The sequence below is a fragment of the Macrobrachium nipponense genome, chromosome 39 (genome assembly GCF_015104395.2).
Source record: "Macrobrachium nipponense isolate FS-2020 chromosome 39, ASM1510439v2, whole genome shotgun sequence".
Classification (NCBI taxonomy): domain Eukaryota; kingdom Metazoa; phylum Arthropoda; class Malacostraca; order Decapoda; family Palaemonidae; genus Macrobrachium; species Macrobrachium nipponense.
In genome coordinates this window covers 20,300,735-20,319,025 of record NC_061099.1, presented here as the reverse complement: position 1 = coordinate 20,319,025, position 18,291 = coordinate 20,300,735, and the positions used below count along the sequence as shown (strand labels likewise).

Below are 18,291 nucleotides of genomic sequence, written 5' to 3'. Positions count from 1 at the left end.
ATTTAGTCCGTTAGAGGCGTTGGTTATTTCCACGGTAGGAGCTTTCAGAGATCTATACTGAGGCGCCGTATGAGTCCGTTAAAGATCTCTGAAGGTGAGCGGCGGTAGTAAGTCCCTTAATGGCTGAGCCAAAACCGCTTGGGTCACCGTCCAAAACCGGAGGTCACCAGTTGTGAGAGGTGGACAAAGAGGCAGGTAGAAAGTGTACTGACTTTTATTACAGTCAAGGGAAATATAAATATACAGCATGCGGACGGAAATGTGGTCACCGACCCGCGAGAGAGTAAAAGTGGGTCGGCGAGACCCGATTTGTGTTTCTTGAGAGACATAAAATACAAAATATAAAAGTACACAATATGTGGTTATACAAGCTTTATACACTGGCGGAAAGCCCGCTGAATGCTCTCTCGGGGGGAAGTAAGAACAACGCGAATGATGAATTATATACAGAGAAAATTATGAATAAGCGTTGTCCTTACACCCTTGTTTTGGTCAGTCAGTACGTATATGTCTACCATGGTTGATTGGAGTGAGGAAGAGGTCCTTCAATTTATTAGTTATTACGAAGAACAGTCTTTAATGTGGCCTGAAACTTCTTGGAATCTCATGTCAGCAAGTAATTCCCGACCACTGTATTCTACCCTTCTAGTATCTAACCTTGATTGCCACCATCTTCTTTTATTTCGCTTCATCTTCGTTAAATAATGTATATAAATATACGCGGCAGCTGCTACTGCATGGTGGCCATCGTCGGTAAACAACCCGGACAGAGACAGACTGATGATCGCAGTGGATTGAAATGAAGTTACGTGCTTAACGTGGTTACGGTTCGTCCTCAACATTTTGACACCTTGTAACCGTATATGCGTAACTCAGTTACACATACAAGGTTCGGCTCTCACGTGTGTAAAGGTGGGTACACACGTGCGAACCGAACCTTGTATTGTAACCGATTATTGTAACAAAAACGCAAGTGACGGTTCCTCGAACCGAACCCGAACCCGCGAGGTTCGAGGCTCCGTTCGCCCTCCGTCCCGCCAATTGTCGGTTTTTTGGGCCCTGAATCATAGGGAGGTCTCTTTGAACGTTACGCCATGTGTGGACGGGACCTGTATTACACGCGTAATAACAGAGGTTCCTGAACTTGTTGACACCGAATATGAACAAGGCCGTCCATAGTAGAGTCCCTTGTTTTGGTCAGTCAGTACGTATATGTCTACCATGGCTGATTGGAGTGAGGAAGAGGTCCTTCAACTTATTAGTTATTACGAAGAAAAGACTTTACTACCCTTCTAGTATTTAACCTGATTGCCACCATCTTCTTTTATTTCGCTTCATCTTCGTTAAATAATGTGTATAAACATATACGGGGCAGCTGCTTACTTGCATGGTGGCCATCGTCGGTAAACAACCCGGACAGAGACAGACTGATGATCGCAGTGGATTGTAATGAAGTTACGTTTTGAACGTGGTTACGGTTCGTCCTCAACATTTTGACACCTTGTAACCATATATGTGTAACTCAGTTACACATACAAGGTTCGGCTCTCACGTGTGTACCCAAGCCAAATTCCCAATTTTAGTGTTGATAATGTTAAGAACGGCATTACTAACCGAAATGTCCGTCCTCCCATTGTACATATCTTTTCACTTATATACCAAAATGTAGAGCAGTTTGCGGCCTTTCCACCAATATATATATCATCAAAATATGTATCCTGTAAGCTTAATTATATGTATATTTGTAGGTGCGAGAAAGCACAATCACAGAGGGACCCCGCTACCTATGGTATGTGCACGTCACAGACACTACGTTTCCGTCCGCACAGCCTCCTTATATGTATCCATTTCTGATGAATAAAAAAAAAAAGGTCAACTTAATCAAAAACAACAATGAATAAAACCAGTAAGAGTTCTTCCTTGTCTCAGTCCAGTCATCACAACTGGTGACCCTCTGGATTAGGAAGGTAGCGATTTTGACCACTCATCCTAGAAAACCATTAGTGGACTTCTTGATACAGTATTCGGTGCCGTTTTGGTTTTCTGGAGCTCCTATCCACAGTCAACCAAAACGCCATTAGCAGACTTGATACGGCACATCCCCTACAGGAGCGTTTTGGCGTTTTTCCTCATGGTTTGGCCCGCCATTAACGACATCCGTCAACCATAAGTGAAGTGAGATGGCGGAATTGGAGAACTCAAATCAAGAATGGGAGCTAACTAATGCCCTCCCAAGTGGTTCCTCGACGGCCCGAGCCGCGCCCCGATCCATGTCCTTGCGAGCTGTCGCCACGGCATGGAGCTCTACTCCATCAAACTACTGCCCTTCTCCCAGCAGAGCGTCGCAGCCAGTTTCGGCTCCACGGGATCACCGCAGAAGGAACCAAGTCGGACCTGATTGCCACAGCTCTCCCGGAGGACGTGTTCGACAGTCTCGCCCCATGGATGGCCACCCAACCCGGAGCGCTGCCCTACGGCGACCTAAAGACACAGCTGATCCAGTTCTTTTCCCTCCCGGTTCCAGAGAGAGCTGCCCAAATCTTCGACCTAGTGTTCAACAAGGACCTGAGGTTAGCCTGGCACAAGCTCCAGGCCTTGGTAATGCTGCCAGAGGTAGATCCCCAAGGGCGCAGGAAGGAGGTAAGCCTCCTGAAGCAACTTTTCCTCCGCCAACTTGCCCCTCAAGTACGTGGCCAGATTCCTGACACCAACAACCTGGAGACAGAGAGCCCGGTGGAATGGGCACACAGGCTACACACCGCCACCCAGACTGCGATACTCGCCTCTACCCGCCGTCAGCCAACAGCCTGCAGCAGGAAGATCCCGAGGAGGTCAGTATTGACGCCGCCTTCCAGAGGAGAGCCCCACCAGAACACCGGCTGGTGTTTTTTCCACCAGAAATATGGAAAGAAGGCAAAGAAATGGGAGCGCCCCTGCTCCTTCATGCCTCCAAAAAACGAAGGTGGCGGTGCCCAACGCCACCTTCCCTGGCGGCGGCAGCAGTAGCCAAGTCCCATCCCAGAGGATTCTACATCGAAGACATGATCTCTGGCCACAGGATGCTGGTCGACACCGGGACCATGCAATCTGGGTTCCCACCGTCAGCAGAGGACCGCAGCCATGCCCGATGGCCCAGCCGCCATCGGGACCCCCATTTGCTCCTATGACACCAAGACCCAGACCATCGCATTCATGGGTCGAACCCACACCTGGCCCTCCGTCATCGCGGACGTCAGAACCCCCTCCTTGGCGTGGATTTCCTGGCCCACCAAGGGCTTCTAGTGGACGTAGCCCGCCAACGCCTCCTGGACACGGAAACCTGCCTCTCTCACCCACTCACCACGGGCCCCAGGCCACCAACCATCTGCTCCGTCTCCTCTCACAAGTACGGCTCCCTTCTACAGGAGTTCCCGGACGTATTTAGACCCGAGTTCCACCAGGTGGCACGGTGTGTACCACCACATTGAGACCAAGGGTCCCCCGACTTGCACAAAGTTCCACCGCCTCCCACCGAAGCTCCTCCAGGAAGCCAAGGATGCATTTACAGAGATGGAGCAGATGGGCATCTGCAAGAAGGCTGCGAGCCCATGGGCATCCCCCCTCCACCTGGTAAGGAAGGCAGACAGTACATGGAGGCCCTGCAGGGACTACAACTGCCTTAACCTCGTCACCACGCCCGACACCTACTCCGTGCCGAACATGCAAGACCTCACCGGACCACTACACGGGGCGAAGATTTTATCAAAGGTGGACCTTCTAAAATCCTACTTTCAGGTTCCCGTCCATCCCGAAGACGGCAGTCATTATGCCTTTAGGGTCCTTCGGGTTTGCCTTTGCCACCTTCAGCCTGCGGGATGTTGGAGCTACCTTCCAGTGCCTAATAGACAGCATCTTCAGCAATTTACCCTTCTGCATCTGCTGTGTAGATGATATTCTTATATTTTCCAGATCTCCAGAGGAGCACCTGAACCACGTCCGGGCCGTCCTCAAGCACCTGCAGCAGAACGGGCTCGTCGTCCGGTTCGACAAATGTACCTTCAGTGTGGAGAAGGTGGATTTCCAAGGCCACGAAATCACCTCATCAAGAGTATGTCCAATGGCATCGAAGGTAGCCTCCGACACCAACAATGATCAAGGCCCTACATGATTTCATCGGGATGGTGAACTACTACAGGAGGTTCCTCCCAGATGTCGCCCCGCACCATGTACCCTTTGACCGAGGTCTTGAAGGGCAAGCCAAAGAAGCTGGTATGGGAGGAGGCCCAGCAGCGCACCTTCAATCTCACCAAGGTGTCCCTCAGCAGAGCTACAACCTTGGCCCACCAGGATCCTGACACGCCCGACTCTCAGGACTGATGCCAGTACTATCGCATGATGCGCCATACTGGAACAGCTGATCAACGGGGGGTCTATGGAGCTACCCTTCTTCAGCAGGAAACTGAAACCTGCCGAGACCCGCTACAGCACCTTCGACCACAAGCTCCTCGCTGTCTACCAAGCCGTCTGCCACTTAAAGTACTTCCTGGAAGGCCTCCCGTTTACCATAAGGACAGACCACCAGCCGTTGGTCCATGCCTTCGTCAAGGTGGGAGATGCTTGGTCCGGGAAGACAGCAACAACACCGATTTCATGTGCTCCATCGAGTACATCCCCAGCAGGAGGAACCCTGTAGCCAACGTCCTCTCAATAATTGAAATAAATTCCCTGCAACTTGCCGTGGACTACGAGGACCTAGTACAAGAGCAAGTCCCCAACCTTGAAGTGCCAGCCTACTGCACCACTATCACCACCCTCCCGTGGGAAGACATCTTTTCAGTCCTTTTCAGCACCAGTCACCCACTCCCCCTGATCCCAGCCTCCTGGAGGAAACTGGTATTCAACGTAATACGCGGCCTCTCGCATCTGTCACCCCGCACGACAACCAGACTCCTGATGGAGAAGTTTGTGTGACATGGCATCAAGAGGGACTCCAGGGAGTGGGCCAAGAACTGCATTGCATGCCAGAGCAGCAAGACAGGAAGGCACACCGAATTCGGAGTAAGCACCTTCCCCCAACCCAGGCAGAGATTCGGGCACATAAATGTGGATGTCGTCAGCCCGCTTCTCCCATCCGACAGTGCCAGATGCCCCCTGGTGGTGATTGACCGGTCCACCAGGTGGCCAGAGGCCACCCCAATTTCGGAAGCCACTGCAGGCGCCTGCGCCGAAGCCCTCCTCTCCAGCTGGATCAGCCGCTTCGGAGTCCCAGACGACGTCACAACAGACCGGGGAACCGTCTTCACCTCGAAACTCTTGTGGACCGCCCTGGCACGCCTGATAGGGACGAAGCACCACACCACCTACAACCCCGCAGCAAACGGCATGGTGGAAAGTACTCGCTGCTCCCTCAAGGCCTCCCTGATGGCATGCTGCCGGGCCCCGACTGGAAGGCACAACTACCTTGGTTGCTCCTCAGCCTCCACACCACCCCAAGAGCCAACAGCAACCCATCACCTGCAGAGAAGGTCTGTGGGGAAAATCTGATAGTGCCAGAATTCTTCCCGGTCAACAGCCGCAACGAGGGTGTCTCTGTCAAGACTCCGTGCAGCCACCCATAAATTCATCCCCTGCTGCGATACCTTCTCTGACAGAAGAAAGCAGTTCCGACCAAAAACCCTGGATTCCTGCGAACACATCTTTATCAGGAATGATGCCACCCGCCCACCCCTAACGAGACCCTACTGAGGACTGTATCAAGTCATCCACCGATCAGAGAAGCCGTTCCTCATTGCGATCAACAGCCACGAGGACTGGGTCTCCATTGACCAGCTGAAGCCCGCTTCCTGACGAAGACGACACCGCAGGAGGACCTTGCAGGATCCCTCCTCAAGACGAAATCTCGCCAGAACCCGCCAGCGGCCCCAGACATAGCCGAGGCTGCCCAAGAACAGCAATCAAATCCCCCAGGTCTACCACCAGGGGTGGCATCCTGCTGTCCGACTCATCAGAAGACGAAAAGCCAGAGGACGTTCCCTGACAGATGGTATCACGGACCCGCAGACTCCTCCATCAAGATACCGATGACCAATTATCTGATAATTGTTACCATAACCATTGTCTTTTGGGGGTGGGGGAGTATCTGTAAGGACGGCATTTCCACCGAAATGTCCATCCTCCCTTGTACATATCTTTTCACATATATACCAAAATGTAGAGCAGTTTGCAGCCTTTCTGCCAATATATATATAATCAAAATATGTATCCTGTATGCTTAATTATATGTATATTTGTAGGTGCAAGAAAGCACAATCACAGCGGGACCCCGCTCCCTCTTGTATGTGAAAGTGACGGACACTACATCCCGCCCGCACAGCCTCCTTATATGTATCCATTTCTGATGAATAAAACCAGTAAGTTTTCTTCCTTGTCTCAGTCCAGTCCTCACAATAGGACTACATGACTCGTATGCATTATTCATATTTACAGCTTATGCACCAAAGGATAATGAAAAATTAGTCATTGTCTCAGTGTCAGTATGTATTTATTACAACATTGTAGTAAATGAAAAATAAAAAACCGTATGACCAATTAAAACTCTGCAACACCTATGCTAAATACAGTAGCCTATATAAGATCTGAATGAGCAATAATTTGAAAGTGAAAAATATATTTCCAAAAGATTATGATATAGGTTTTCTCATGCAAAGAATTACTTGGCATGAAGAAAAAAAAAGCAGACAAAATCAAATCAAATATAAGCCCAGCTGGCCTTTCCTCTGTAACACACTAATGAAAGCATTTAACATACAACCTTTACAGCCAACAACAAACAAAGTATACTATACCCTTGATTTCAACTCCCAATCAGTTCAAGAATTCATCTCCCACCACCCAAAAAAGTGACAAATTTCACTACTCCCTAGTTACCACATGTACTAGATACCCTTCAAAAATAGTTCATTTTTGTCAGGTATATCACAACAGTTTACATCCACCTCCAGTCATGATATTTTAGTATAAAAATCTATACACACATCTATAGTAAACCTACAAATGATAAACCTCCTAAATTCTACAAGCAATGTACAGGATAATCTTATAGTTATTCAATAATGAGATATGCATTTCTCTCCCAGCAATCTTAAGAACAAAGTTCAAATCAGTTGATATTATTAGTGCAGCATCTGACTTGGAAACTTTTTTGTTAAAATTGAGCCAAAATAGTGACAGCCTCTTAACCAGCATCAGTGGAGCGAAGGGATCCAAACAGGCATAGATCTTTATTAGGTAATCTTAATGTAAGAATAAACGCTGAAAACATATTACAACTAGTACTAAAGTCATTTTAGTAAAACTTATTCATTAATCTATTGGGAAAGGTTAACATGCATTTCAATTCCCTTTGATTCCCAACCTTGAATATTTTAGCATTACTATCATAGGCTAGGATATATTACACTTGGGCTAACGTTATACATTTTGAAATACTGTAGTATTCATATTTGAAGAGACCCTGTCTTAAATAAATCTTTGTCAAAAGTTTGGCTACATCTTGATACAAAACAATATACAATGTTATATGTACAGCCAAATATAGCTGAGTAAATCCAGTCTTCTCATTCCTAGGACAAAAATTAAAGACTTTCTCATAAGCAAATGGCTAGACATTTTACAAGATTAGAATATGGTTACTGGTGATGTAATAAATTAAGTACATATATTTGGGAGTCATGTAAGATATGCTTATTGAGTTTAGGTAGCTGACATAATTATGTATGCGATCTATCTTGCCTAGAGGGTAAATTAGTTTTCTGTAAGAAAAACAAAAAGTAAGCCTTTTTTCTTATACCTTAAAACTTGACTATTCTAGTAGTGCATTTTTGCACTGAATTAATGTGACACAGTACATATTTGCCTATAATCATGCTCCCTTCCCATTAAGAGTCAAGTGTGGCAGATCAGCTGTGCCTTATATACACAGTTTAGTTTAACAATACGTACTATGTAAGTCTTCTGTATTATATTTTGTAGAAAACTGACTTTGTAGTGAAAAATAATCTAGGTTGTTTTTATAAATATGCAAGGGTTAGTTGATTATTCATGAATCTACCAATAATGTTTTAACAGCAAGAAAACGCATTTATACTATACCAGAAGCAGTTCCTTGCAAAATAAAATGAAGAGAATGGAGAGAATGTTACCTACATGTTTATACAACACTGCTTAAAGAGACACTAAACATTTTTTTTATATTGAAAATACCGAAAATCACGATCATTACTATATTACAGTAGTATTTTAAAGTAAAACTTTACTGTACATTAAATATTTTAAAAGTAAAACTTTCAATTTATGTGAACTACACAATAGTTACTTTGATTATATTAGGAGCACAACAGTAAAAATGATAACTGACCCTTCCAGATAAATAGATGAGGTATTCAAGGCTTTATTCTGTACTTACAGAAAACATTTAACCAAAAGGAAGCTTACTCATCAAGCCAATGTCAAACAAATGCTGTAAAATAACATTTTACATGTGAAATTTCCATTCTCATAGAAATGGATAATTATGAATTTTTAATAGGCATCAAATGTATTTATTGCATATGAACTTTAAAAAAGCTCTCAAGAATTATTTTTCCAGTCTTAGTTCATATGGAGCACAACAAGGGAATTATAGGTACAATATGTCAAGTATTCCCAGCTGAAGTGTAAATAATAGTAATAAGTTGCTGGGAGTAAATCTACTATATATTGTAGCAAAATCAAATCAATGCTACCCTCCATATTGTCAAAGTTATTGTAAGACAAAACACGCTTGAAAAAGAAGTCAAAATATACAGAAAAAAATGCATTGTCAATTCGTGAGTAACCTGAGAAGTATCTGCAGTGCAAGTGTACCATCAAAAACAAATGTGAGAGGTTTTCCCCATTTCTCTCTCATGGTAAGAAAATAAATTATAGAATATGGAAAAAATCTCTCCCAAGCCAGGTACAAAATATCAGAAAATAAAAGACAAGCCTACTCTGCCACTATAAACAAAAAAGTGAAAAACTAATCAGCATTTTCAAAACAAAGTGCACAAACATTAGCAGATAATCTCTGTACTCTGTCAATAACTGCACACCACCCTGGGGGAGTGCAATAATTTGTACCTTGTCATGTTTTCCTTCAGGTTAACTTCTGATAGATCAAATTTTGTATAATCCTAAATCATTTATACTACAGTACTGTATTCTCATTTGGTAACAAAAGGGGGTTGTGAAACCCCACTCTTTCATCTAAAATTAAACAAAGCAATTGATCAAGCAAAATGACTGCCAAATTTTAAGAGGATTAGTGCTGAGTGTTCTTTACAATGGACAGAAAGACAACACTTCTTGTATCAATGACAACGTGAAGACCACAAGAGCAACATCATAATGCCACACAAAACATGACTCACGTCATTTGACTAAATGCATTAAGTATTGGACACAATTCAGTCTCTGGAGAGATACAAAATACTGTACAATGCAACATAATAACAGAATTACCTGAAGACTGTAATTACAGTAAACTGCCTACAACAGACAAAAATAAACACTGAATAATGTAAATAAATAAGACCAAGCAAGCACTGGAAAAACAATAGAATGTAAATTAAAATAATGCATTGTCTTTACCCTTAAGTCATAAAGGTTAGCAAATCAGTACCCAACTTTCCCTATTTTGATATCTTTTCATGGCAGCCAGACAGTTCAGAAACCCCACCTGTGACCCTTTCATGCAAAAGAATTTCAACTTTTACTACTACTAAAGTACCTGTTCCCATAAATTATTACATAAAAATTTTTTTATTAAACATTTTAATTATACTGTAATTTACAGAAATTTCAGTGAACTTTGTTGATTTGTACAATATAAATCTTTTAATTTTTTTTCTTGTCCTCCAAAAGAAAATTTGCCCAGCAACAGTTGGGAAAATGCCATTTGTAAATCTTTTATGGCACATCCCAAGTATGTGTCATACACCCTAGTTTGTAGGGGGTGGAGGTGAAAAATCTTCCAAAACCATAAAACTATGACAAATTATTATAAAATACTGTACCCAATATACAAAGAGGAATGTCATCAGAACCTGTGAAAAGTAATTTCAATTTTTTTTATGGCCTGTCTCCTTTTATTTCTTAGTTTTTTAACAGCCTGTCCCCTTCAAGACCTAACTTAATAAATTCAGAGTATGGGATAAACACAATAAAAATACAGTAATTCAAAGAAACCAATTTGATACTAAGCATGCTGCGAAACTAGTTCAAAGTTCAGACAACTAGGTATTAAAGCAGCTTTCATTGTTTCCAGTGCAGATTGTGCTAGCATGTACCTTGTGTTGGCATTATTTTCATAATTATTGCACAAAGTAAAATACAACCTATAAGCATTGCTATTCACTCAAAACTCAAAGTGCTCTCAGTACACAAAACTTACGCAAAATCAAAATATGAGCAATTAAGTAATGTAGGCTAACAAAAAACACTTAAATATTTTTTCACAGATTATTGCAAATATTGTAATACTATTTTAGCAAAACCTGTTCTGTAAAGCCAGTAAAGAGTACATACATGTAGATTACGAATATTTCAGATACAGTTTTTTAAATTTACCTTTGATTTATAGTATCCAGTCCTACCAGCCATCAAAATCCTCATTATTGATGTACTGTGTGTACACTCTCATGAAAAGCAAACTATAATGCCCATGAAAAAAGCTGTGAAGTGATATAATACGAAAGGTGTGTAGTGTGCAAAATCCTTGGCTTTCTTCGGTAGTTTCAGAAGTGCAAAGAAATATAAAAGCAACCCTTGATTATTACAGAAAATAATTTCAATATGAATACTTGCATAACATGAAATACACATCACTATAGAAGCATTCACTAACCTTACAATCTAAAAGTCTATTATGCACAAAAACACGCACAGCAGTAAATGAAATGAATCTCTTGGAAACCCATTCTTGCAAGTGATAAGTTACAAGGTGACAGAAACAAAGTTGTGATTACTAGTTTTACAAACTTCTAACAATTAAGGCACAATTTCAAGTAAATAAACAACACTCACACTCCCTGTTCAGTTGTTGAATAGACTACCTAATGTATTTCATTTATCACACTTTGTCCGTTCTTTAACAGTGGTGTCTATGGATGAGAATATTTCCATAGTACTAGATCAGTGACAAATATGTAAAAAAGAACTATCATTACTTTCAAAAGAGGTAAATACTTTTTCTAAGCACAATGACATATCTTTCAAAGCAAAATAACAACTTTCCATCAACTCAAGCCATCCGAACACCACTGTTCCCTTTTAAGTGATATAGTGTAGTTACAACAAAGTGAATAAGTAGCCTTCACATTCAAGGTTTCCCAAACCTTTTGGTAAGCAAGTCTTACCAATTAAAAACTTATACCTAGCGAATAAATATTAAATTTGACTCTATATCTACACTAACAAAAAGAAATTTCATGTCAATAAAAACTGCACATCTAACAAGAAAATTTTTCCTTTCTCATAACAAAATGACCAGGAGCCAAGGAGTTCTCACCACCTCAAGGATCATAACACAACAAAAGTTCAGATGGAATGAAGAATGCAAGCAGTGTTTGAAACTCTTAAAGTACTCATATTGTTGTAAAAGGAATTACTAAATTCTTCTGGCAGTATAAGGAACTTTTGCTGCTTTAAAGCCTTGTATCCTACCAACAAAATCTTCAATCATGTTAACATATACAGTCACTGACTTTGATATGTAAGAAGTTCAGAATACCTTTTTAACAGCTGTTACAAAATATTTTCACCATTCCCAAGGTATTGAAAACACTGACTCCTAGTATAAAACAAATTAATATATTTTGTTCAAGAATATATTTCCAAAGCTTTAAAAGAACCCTATCGAGTAGTCAATTTAATATTATCTGAATGTTAATGAGTACTGTAATTCAGATATCAGAATGGTAGTGAGAAATCCTTGTACCAGTCACAGAAGTAAAAATCTTTACATTTTTCAACGTTTGTGCATTTACCAGACATGCAATTCATCAATGTACAGTACAGTAGTACGTAGTATACTATATGCTCCTTGAAAATCTTTTGTTGCAACATAAAAAATTAGTCCATTTTGATGTTACGATATATATACTTCACAAATGAAAGGGAGGCAAAGAATGATACTGTGCCAAGCGTTAAAAAGAAGACATAGCAGGTGAGGATTGACCATCCTACAAACTGAATTGTCTGAAGACCACCTGACATGTTGGACCTCTTCATGTAGTAGAAAAAGCAATACATCAAAACAAAGCCACCAGTTGATCTGAAAGGAAACATCTATTATTAAATTCTTAAAATATTGTATTGTAGTGTAATATAATGAACTACAAGGAAATTTTAACCAAATTTTTGAAACACCTGCAAATCATACCTCTGTATGCCAGGTGTGTGTCCTGAATGTTCCCAGATTCACGGTCTTTCATCAGTCACATAGATGGTTGTCTCGCTATACAAATGCCATCTAGATCCTGGGGTTGTGTGTAAATTACCTACCACACTTCTCATGATTCAATAGTGTTGTGCTAGCACCTGTGGTTACTGTTTACCTGGAGTTTATTTCAAAGAGGGATTTTTACTTCAGCATTTACATAATTTTCCATTTATCTTTATCATTTATCATTTATTTCTGTCTTTGCCACAATAGTGCCGAGTTAAGTGACGTAAAACAAATTCTTCATTTTGAAGTACTGAGCAATCGTTGGAGTAATCTTCCTGGATCGCTGGCTTGATATGTGTGGCTGAGTAATTAACTTTTTAATCCTCTGGGAATATAGCTTTATCAGTGTTTGCTTCTTTCATTTCCAATATTTTATACATAATTTGATTCTTTTAAATTATTTGGTAATGTGTTTAGACAGGCTTTATAGGGTTAGTGTTAATGCTAATTAGCTAAGATAAAGCCTAAGGAACATGCAGAGTTGCAAACCTAACCATGTCACATAAGTCTGTGCTTATAGTGAAAAACTGGCGGGTTATATATCAAAAGTGAGAGAAAGGCTGACTCCTTTAATCTCATACAGCATAGCACTGGGATGTAGCAGCTGGGGTCCTGTGACAGAGTTTAGTTTGCTCTGTCAAACCATACTCTAAGAAAGGTTCAGGGTAATCCTGTCCTTGCCATATACAGATCAGGGAATTTAGGTTGAAAGGTAGCAATACTATCTTGGGAAATGATAGCACTCTATACCTGGCTCCCTGCTCAAGAAGGGGACAGTGAATGCATTGTCAGAAGAAAGACTTCAAAAAGGCTGCTCCTTCATCTACTAGTCACAGCTAGGATCAAGCCCTGCTTTTCTTTGCCAATTCTTTTTTTGTTTATCACGAGGCCTACTATTATAGGGCCTTAAATTTTTCCATTCAACAGGCATTACAAATATAAATGATTATAAATTGTATTAAGCAATAAAAATAGTTACAATCAATTTAACAAGTGAAGCATAATTTTTTTGTAGGCATTACTTACCCAGCACTAAAGATGGACCTCCACCACCATCTATAATCCTCTGCTGCAAGCTGGAAATAAGTGAGAGCAACGGACACACAAGCTGTGACGCTAAGTAGAATAACAAACACAACACCTAAGATTCCGTACAGGGTATACTGCTCACGACCCCATAAAGTAGAGAAGATGTAGTACATCTCAACACTAATCGCACTATGGAGGAGAAAATGAAATACATTACCATAAAATTGAGTCATTATATATGCTAAATATAATAAAAAACACTTATATTGTTAAAGCAGAAAACAAAATAATATCCAAGCTACAATAATAATATTCTGGTAATAACTGAAGACATAAACCATATATATATTGTAATGTCATTGGAGCCCTCAAGTTTTGCAGCCAAGTCCATATAAATTAGCATGATACTCATGTGAAGTACTCATATATTTTACCAGTGAAGGATCAAGTAAGATAAGTGGGTTCTAAAAATTCTTATTTAAAACTGTATTTGCTGGCATCCTTGAGAGCTACTAAAGGTAGATAAAGTTCACACTTTTCTGCATAATTTTTGTTTTGGAATTTGAGCATTCAGGAAATTTTGGAGTATCTAAAAGAAAAACACGAATTACAGAAGAAATAGCTAAGACAGAAATAAGTAAAATACCATCAGCTGCACCAATAAAAAGTCTGGGCATAAGAAAATTTTATGAGAATAATGAAATGGTCTTAAATATACAACTGAAAACATTATAGCATATACAGTGGCTCAGCAATTTAGATGAGAGTGTTACATTCAGACTAGAAGTGTGTAATTTACTCCAGCTAAATATTTCCTTAAGAAATATAACACTACTACTTTCATGTCAGTACTGTATGTTCCACTGTTTCTGTACCAACCAGCAGTTACAAAACTATTGCTGTATTACAGTATTTAGCTTATGTTACTGCATTTTAATACAAATTGACTTTCACTGAAGCAAACTGCAATTTCATCATGAGTATTCCTGCAACATGCTTGGTTCTAATAAAGGCTCACAATCTAGTTATTTGTGTAGTGTTGATACGGTTAAATTGTAAAGTGGCAGATATTTGGATAGTGTAATCTGTGTGAATATCATGAAAATTACCTGAAAGGAAGAAATCCTCCAACGGTGAAGTGTGCCCATGGTGAACGGTACCAAGGAACCGAAGGGATTTCCCTTGCTATATTCTTAGTTCGGCATGGGAAATTAAATTCAATTCTGCCATTTTTCCCAAGGATTCCACCTAAAACAGTTAGCGGGTACCCAACTGCAAAATAAAGACTAGTTATTACCCATTCTGAAATTTCATAATCTAATCCTTGTACACTTAGACAAATTTTATTTCAACTATGCCTACTCACAGGCATGGAACCTTTCTTCTATTAAATTACTTATGCCATGATACAAAAATGAATAATTCAATGTAACATTTAAAACTTAATAAATGCTCAATTTTCATGACTATACATAAAGAATCCTCCCCACATACACATTCTCTTCTAAATTACAATAAGCCCATCTACTAGTGTCATAATAATTGAAAAGTGGGAGGAAAGAATTATTGAAAGTGTTATGAACATTTAATGGAAGTTCAGTCAGTAAACTTGGTAAGTTCTTGTACTGTAAGAATTTTCTTTTTCCATTAATAACTAGTACTTTAAGAATTTTCTTTTTCCATTAATAACTAAGTGTGGTACCGAGCAATCCAATGAGTTTCTCTTAAGCGCAACAAGATACTGGGACCAACAAATAAAATTTGATGGGTAAAACAATGAAGTCTTTCTTCGCCACCAACTCAGTAATGAAGGTTTAAAGCTTTATTTACAAACATTAAATCAAACAACGCATAGCAATTGTCAACATTTTCTTTCTGCTTTACACTCATCAAAATTAAGTTTCTACATTTTACAACATATTTTTCATTCAAACCTATTGGCTATATTGAAACACTAATAATTAAGTCTTAATGACTGAAGAGGTAGAAGAGTAACAAGTTAATATCCACATATTCACCTGCAGACCATCAGTTGTTAGCAACTACTCAACTCATTCCTTTGCCAGATGTAACAAGAATGAGTGTATGAGAGGTAAGCCTTTCAGATGTGATTGAAAGTTTTATAAGATAAGTATGTTTTGCATTATAAAATGTTCAGTCATTCACAGCAAATTCACTAATCATACTGAGCCCAAATCACTTTCAGTGTAAGGATGAGCAGTTGAAGACCCCAGCCTTTGGACAGCTTATGAACAAAGGTCAGAATCAAGAGTCTAATATACTCTTAAGGAGTACTGCAAGTAGTAAAACACCAAGAAAGAGAAGCAAAGGGTTTACACTCATTCACTGTAAAAGTCACTGCTGCAGAAAATACTTATCCATTTAACTGGGACATATGTACTTATAACCCAAGAAAAATATGTCTTGAAAATAATGGTGAATGATACAGAAAGACTGCTAAAAGGAGGAAAAATGTACAGCATCTTCAAATGCCAGTAAACCCTTACCAGCCACAACAAAATGCCCCAATAAGTGCATATCTATCCATCTGTATGAGTTCATGAAAGTAACAACTAGTACTACTTATGATGACCATGATTTCTTGTCATCTTGAATACCAAAGAAGTTGAAATGACCCTGATTCTTGTACAGTCACCCTTACTTATGCAGCCCCCTCCTCCTATGAGACGTAAGATTAAACATGACAAATTTTTAATCAATTTGTATTTTTCATTGCTAACAAACCTGAGGTCTTAACAATAAGATATTCTTCTTGTGCCAGCTGGAAACTGGCTCAAAACAATCAAGGATTGTAAAGCAAAAAATCTGTGGCATTTGGCAACTCTCGCGTATACGAGGTGGAAGCTGGTCACCAACCAGGCATAGAACACCGTGATGTGTCAGACTTTCCCCCAACCGAGGAAAAAAGAGAGGGAAGGCTAGACGTGGGCAGTAAACGTTAGCTATGAAAAATACAAATTTATTAAAAATTTGTCATTTGTTCATATGCAGAACAAACCTTCGGTCTCAACCACCTGACCACCATTCCTAGAAAAAACGTGTTCTAAAAAAGGGTCCAAGCCTGTGAGAGAATAGACAATTGGATATCTAAAAACTTAGTTGTCTGGGTTGAAACACAATGGTACATGACCAGATTCATTGCATTCCAGGAACAACAGAAAACTCTGCCTGTTCATGCAACAAACCATGCAAGCCACACGGGTTTGTCACCACTCACTTCCCTTGCTAGAGAGAGGAGCACTTGCTACTGAATAGCATATTTGTATACTGTATAGTAACAATACAAACCCCCACCAGTATGACCACCCTACTCACCTGTATCAGACCAGTTCCAGCATATGACGTGTCTATTCTTTGACCCGCCCGTAGGAAGAAGAGAGGAAAAATAAGTGAAAGAAAGAGGCCAGCCAACTCAAATCATTCTCTCTTCCACTCAATCATCTTAGGTAAGATACAAACTGTCTGGACAGGGGCACTGGGTGAATTGCACAATTTGTTGGGCAGCAACCACCGGACCCAAGGAAAAAGTGCCCAAAGACTTGTGGGCAATGTCCTTTAGGTAAAAAGGAAGTGAATGTGGATTGATGTAGCCAAGAACAAGTGCTCAGAATTCTATGAACAGACAAGTTTTTCTTAAATGCCAGAGAGGAACGTATACCTTTGATGTCATGTGCTCTAGCGTGCACAGGCTCAGTGACAGAACTAGCATGTGAGGAGTAAGCCTGTTTAATTGTCTCACGTAACCAGAATGAAATTGTGTTCTTGGACACTTCCCTTCTGGACCGGCCTGCACTAACAAAAAGTCTCTGGCACCTGGGCCTTAGGTAACAAGTCCTCTTTAGATAGCATCTCAGTGCTCTGACAGGGCAAAGCAAGAGCTCTTGTGGATCATTGTCCACAAAGTCATTCAGTGAGGGAATGGAAAATGAGGCAAATCTGTCATCATGCACAAAGGGATTCTAGGTCTTACCCCTAAATTCCAGGACAAAATCGAAGGCCACAAACCCCTAACCCCTGGTGTGTTTAACATCATATCTCAGGCCATGAAGCTGCCCAATTCTTTTCAAAGAAGCAGAGGCCAACAGGAAAACTGCCTTTAGAGTCAGATCCCTGTCTGATGACCAATGTAGGGGCTCAAATGGAGCCCAGGTGAGACTTCTCAGAACCAGAGAATGATCCCACACAGGAGGCTTGAGTTCTCTAGGAGAACAGGACTGTTCAAAACTCCTGAACAACAAGGAGATTTCCCAGGATGAAGAGATGTCCACACCTTTCAGGTGCAAAATCAAGCGCAAGGCTGCTCTTTAGCCTCTGATAACTGAAACAGAAAGACCTTTCTCACCCTAAGGAAGATCAGAAAATCCACTATCTGCAGAACAGAAGCTCTGAGTGGAGAGAAACCCTGTTAACAACACCAATCACACCAGACTGCCCATTTCCCCCCTGGTAAACTGCTAACGAAGATTTCCTGAAATAGCCAGACATCTGGCACGCAGCCTTTCTAGAAAATCCCCTCGCTCGGAGGAGATACTTGATAAGTCTCCAGCCTTGAAAGGAACTGTTGCCATGGAGGATTTCTCTTGGAACCTCTGATAGAGGAGACAGAAGGTGTGGGAACCACTCTGCTTGAGGCAACAGGGGTGCCAACAAAGGTCATCCTGAGATTTCAAGAACGCATTACTCTGTTAAGAACTTGACGGATCAGGCAAAACGGAGGGAAGGCGTATACCTCAAGA

General features: G+C 40.8%; 1 protein-coding gene across 1 annotated transcript; it reads right to left on the bottom strand.

Moving 5' to 3' along the window:
- Positions 1 to 6,495: 6,495 nt before the first annotated feature.
- Positions 6,496 to 14,876, bottom strand: LOC135210182 (transmembrane 9 superfamily member 1-like). The gene is made up of 3 exons (XM_064243012.1): positions 14,644 to 14,876; positions 13,532 to 13,723; positions 6,496 to 12,331 (listed from the first exon to the last, which is right to left on the bottom strand). The coding sequence occupies exons 2-3, from the start codon at positions 13,705 to 13,707 to the stop codon at positions 12,130 to 12,132; spliced, it is 378 nt and encodes a 125-aa protein (XP_064099082.1). The 5' UTR covers positions 13,708 to 13,723; positions 14,644 to 14,876; the 3' UTR covers positions 6,496 to 12,129.
- Between the last annotated feature and the right edge of the window lie 3,415 nt (positions 14,877 to 18,291).

Coding starts and splice junctions, on each gene's coding strand:
- LOC135210182 (XM_064243012.1), bottom strand. CDS start 13,707: ATGTACTACATCTTCTCTACTTTATGGGGTCGTGAGCAGTATACCCTG. Junction 12,332..13,531: donor AGGTCCATCTTTAGTGCTGG/GTAAGTAATGCC, acceptor GTTTCCTTTCAG/ATCAACTGGTGGCTTTGTTT.